Source organism: Corvus brachyrhynchos, unplaced genomic scaffold, assembly GCF_000691975.1.
Source record: "Corvus brachyrhynchos isolate BGI_N302 unplaced genomic scaffold, ASM69197v1 scaffold114, whole genome shotgun sequence".
NCBI classification, from domain to species: Eukaryota; Metazoa; Chordata; class Aves; order Passeriformes; family Corvidae; genus Corvus; species Corvus brachyrhynchos.
In genome coordinates this window covers 5,905,333-5,909,059 of record NW_008238337.1, presented here as the reverse complement: position 1 = coordinate 5,909,059, position 3,727 = coordinate 5,905,333, and the positions used below count along the sequence as shown (strand labels likewise).

General features: G+C 41.5%; 1 protein-coding gene across 1 annotated transcript in view; it reads right to left on the bottom strand.

The window, feature by feature from the left end:
- Positions 1-85: 85 nt before the first annotated feature.
- EP400 (E1A binding protein p400) overlaps positions 86-3,727 on the bottom strand; it is a 56,835-nt gene continuing 53,193 nt past the window's right edge. Inside the window, 1 exon segment of the mRNA XM_017734924.1 lies at positions 86-2,595. Within this exon segment, the coding sequence (XP_017590413.1) occupies positions 2,323-2,595 (273 nt within the window). The 3' untranslated portion in view covers positions 86-2,322.

Genomic DNA, 3,727 nt, shown 5'->3' with positions numbered 1-3,727 from the left:
CGTCCTCCCACCCACCACCGCCCGTCCCGCGGGGTAACCCGGCCCAACCCGCCCTTCTCCCCCGGGACAGAAGGCAGGACGAGGCGGCGGTATAAAAATGTACACTTTATTACACCTTCAGGTAGGATACAGCACTATTCCTTATCATCCTACTGGGTCGAGTACAAATGCTCATCACTTATGTACAGGTTGACTTCCTAACACACTCCTGGGAGAAAGACACATCGAAAGGAAAAAAAAATAATTAGAAGAAAAAAAAAAAAGGTGACTTTTTGTCTTCATCAACTGACCTAAACAAGAAACAATCGCCTCTTTAGACACCAAATCAGACCAGTACAACGATGCAGCCAACAGCTCTCCCACTGCTGGATCTGTTCCCCCCCACCCCGACTTTCATGCACATCATAAAAGCTAAACACTTAAAAGTAAAACTGGGGCTAACTAAGCAATATTTTTGGATGAGCAAGGCTATACTGTACACAGTGTACTATCCATTACCATTGCTTTTGCTTTGCATTTTAAACTACTCCGCTGCCAGCAATGCCAGCTCCCTGGCTGGCCGTAAAGTTTAGGGGATGGCACACGCCAGTGGTTAGCAGGGTCAGGGGAATACTACTGCATGCAAAAACAGCTTAAAAAAAATCAAAATGCCCTTGTATTTGTTGACAGAGAATAAAAGGATGCAGGACAACAGAGGTATAAAAAAAAAAAAAAAAAAAAAAAAAAAAAAACCAGGAACGCTGCCTGAGCCAATGTTTACGTTTGTGATCTGAACAGAATGGGCTGTTCCTATCACAACTAACGCAGAGGAGCTGGCTGAGAATTCTTTCTTGTTTAAGCCATGTGTATTGCCAAGTACCAAGTGTGGACATACAGAGGTAAAAACTAAATATATGCTTTTCTTGCCCTTAAAGAGGCTCCCCTCATAAAAGAGTAAAAAGATCACAGAATGGAAAAATAACTTTAAAACCATTTCAGAAAAGGAATGTTGTAATTTTGTCTGGATTTTACATGTTGTGCAGTTTTATGGCCAAAGTAAAATAAATCCCTTCCAGCCACCATGGGCTTTTTGATTCCTCACTCAGTGCTGTTTGCAAAGTCTGTTATTCATTGTATGCAAGAAAAGTAAAGAAACCCCCCACAGTTCTATGCAGCTTTTTGCTTTTTTTTTCTCCGTAACAATAAGGCAAACTGATTTGGAGGAAGAGGCCACGCTCTATTCACATCCAAAATACCCACCTGAAGATACATTCATCGTTAGCTTTAGTAAAAGAATAGTACAAAAGTTAGATCTTACTCTTTACACAGTTGAAGAATTAAGTCTTAGATTTAATTTCACTATTCTCCCCTTCCCCCAGCCCCCCACCCCCCAAGCTGAAAGCCGTGTAAAAAGTACTGAACATTTAAACATGTTGCAAGAGCAGAATGAAACTGAGAGATTCGATTTTATCAGCTGGAGAATTTTTGTGACAGAAGTCCCATGAGAAACAGCTATGGATCATCTGTTTAGCTGTATCTACTGAACAACTCTTTTACAAAAAAAAAAATGGGCTACACTTTAATACACATCTACTATCAACACAGTATTTACTCAGCTCATGCCTAAAATATCCATATTTTAAAGTGAAGTATGAGAATGAGCACACAGGTTGGGTGATTCAGTAAACTGTACACAAAAACTACTAACAAACATTTTAAAAGACTTACAAAAATGGAGAATGAAACTTTTTTTTCGTTTTTAATTACATATACTTACAGGTTTTCACATTTACTGGCTAAACTTTGCAGGGAGCACTTCAAGTCTGTGTTAGATCTTCCAGGAGTATTTACCACAGGGAAGAACAACACAGAGCTTTTGTACAGATGGAAAATACCGTGCTGTATCAGCCACACCTGGTTCTTTTTGTGGCTTCACTGTGGGTACTGAGCACACACTGAACTACAGCAAGGAGCTGCATATTCCCACAGGCAGGTGTGGCATTCCAACACAGGTGGATTTTACTGACATTTATGGCAGATCACCATTCCACTTTTGAGAAGCTGGGCAGAATTTAAACCTAAGTAATGCTTGCTTTATCTGGTTTGAATGAGCACAGAGAACACAGGCAGAATGCATCTTGTACAGAGTTTGAGTGCTGAACAGTTGCTAATACACTGAAGTTACATGTGAGTTTCCATGTTTAAATGTTCACCAGCAAGAAACCTTCTGCTACAAAAAAAAAAGAAAAATAGAGGCGTTTTGTCTTCATTTGGATGTTTGGAGTAGCTTCTCACTTGTCTCAGCAAACACAAAATAGTGTGTTTCCCTGTTATTGCAACAGTTCAACTTGGTTTAGTAGGTGCCTTTAATCTGACAGTTGGTGTCCTCATTTGTACTTTTGCTTGCTGACTCTGGGCTTCAGGTGTTGCTGGTGTCTGGGCTGGGTTCTGTACACCTGGAGCCTGAACCTGGGGAGATGCTGTGGTCACCACCTGCTGCTGTATCAGTTTCTGCTGCACGACCTGAGCAGTAGCAGTGGTTGCAGGGATCACCTGAACCTGCTGTTGACCTGCTGTGGTCTGAGAAAGGGTCACAGTCTGGGGCTGAGCTTGTACCTAGACATCAGGATGAAAAGGCAGTTACAAAAGAATAGTTTGGCATTAAACTGAGCATTCATTACATGTCTGCTCTACAGAAGGAATCCTACTTATTTAGGTATTTGCTACTGACAAACGTCTCAGACAAAGATTCTGAGAACACAGGCTCTGTGGTTTCATTGAGAAACACCATTCTGTCACATTTTCTAGAGCCTTATAAATCAGAACTAAGAGCCAAGATGCCTGTAACTCAGGTCTCTGCAGTGCAAATCCAAGGACATGCTCTCAGATACATCCAGAAGGCAGATGAAAGGTATAGAAACACGACTAGATATACAGAAAAATTCCTGTACTGCAGAAGTGAAGGAACAGAGAAAAGAACAGAGGGGCAGCCAGAGGACCAAGAAGGTTAAAATGCACCCATACTGTGACAATAAATACAGCCACTGAGGCTTCCCACCAGTCTCTGCCATTACTCTTTCAGAGTACAGCTGCCAGTCTCTATCGCCAGTTTAGGGTAGAATAGTTTGAACTCCATTCAGAACTCTAATTTTCATAGCTCTACCCAGAGCAAGGGAGAAAAAAAACCAACGTCTCCTTGTTCAGAGAACAAGGTAATGAAATCCAAGCAGCTTCAGCTGACTTAGTCCAATGCAGAAGCCAAACAAAGCTACAAGGGCTTCTCCAGGGGAAAAATTAACTCTTGAATGATCCAAAAGGAATCCACTGGGAAGCACTAAAAATGCAGGTAAAAAGAAAGCCATATACACATAAAGACCAGTTTTAAAAATATTTATCATGGCCTAAACCTGCTGCCACTGAAGTCACTGGTGTAGATGGGAGGAAAACTATTTGTCTTTTTGCCACAGACTTCAACAGTCCTAGAGTTATGCCACCACTGATGACTTCTGAAAATGATCTAGGAGCTCTTCCTGACTACAGAGGGCAACTCAACTTGTGTTGGCTGATGAGGTTTCTACTCCCTGCTGTCTACTTTGCCCTTGAAGCATTGACATCTGAGGTGATTATCAGACAGCTTACACCACTTTATCACCACTTTAAGATAAACGCTCACAGATTTTACTCTGCACTAAAACACTGCACTGTAAACTGTGGCAGATTAAGAGTCAAAAGGCCCAGAATTTTGTGC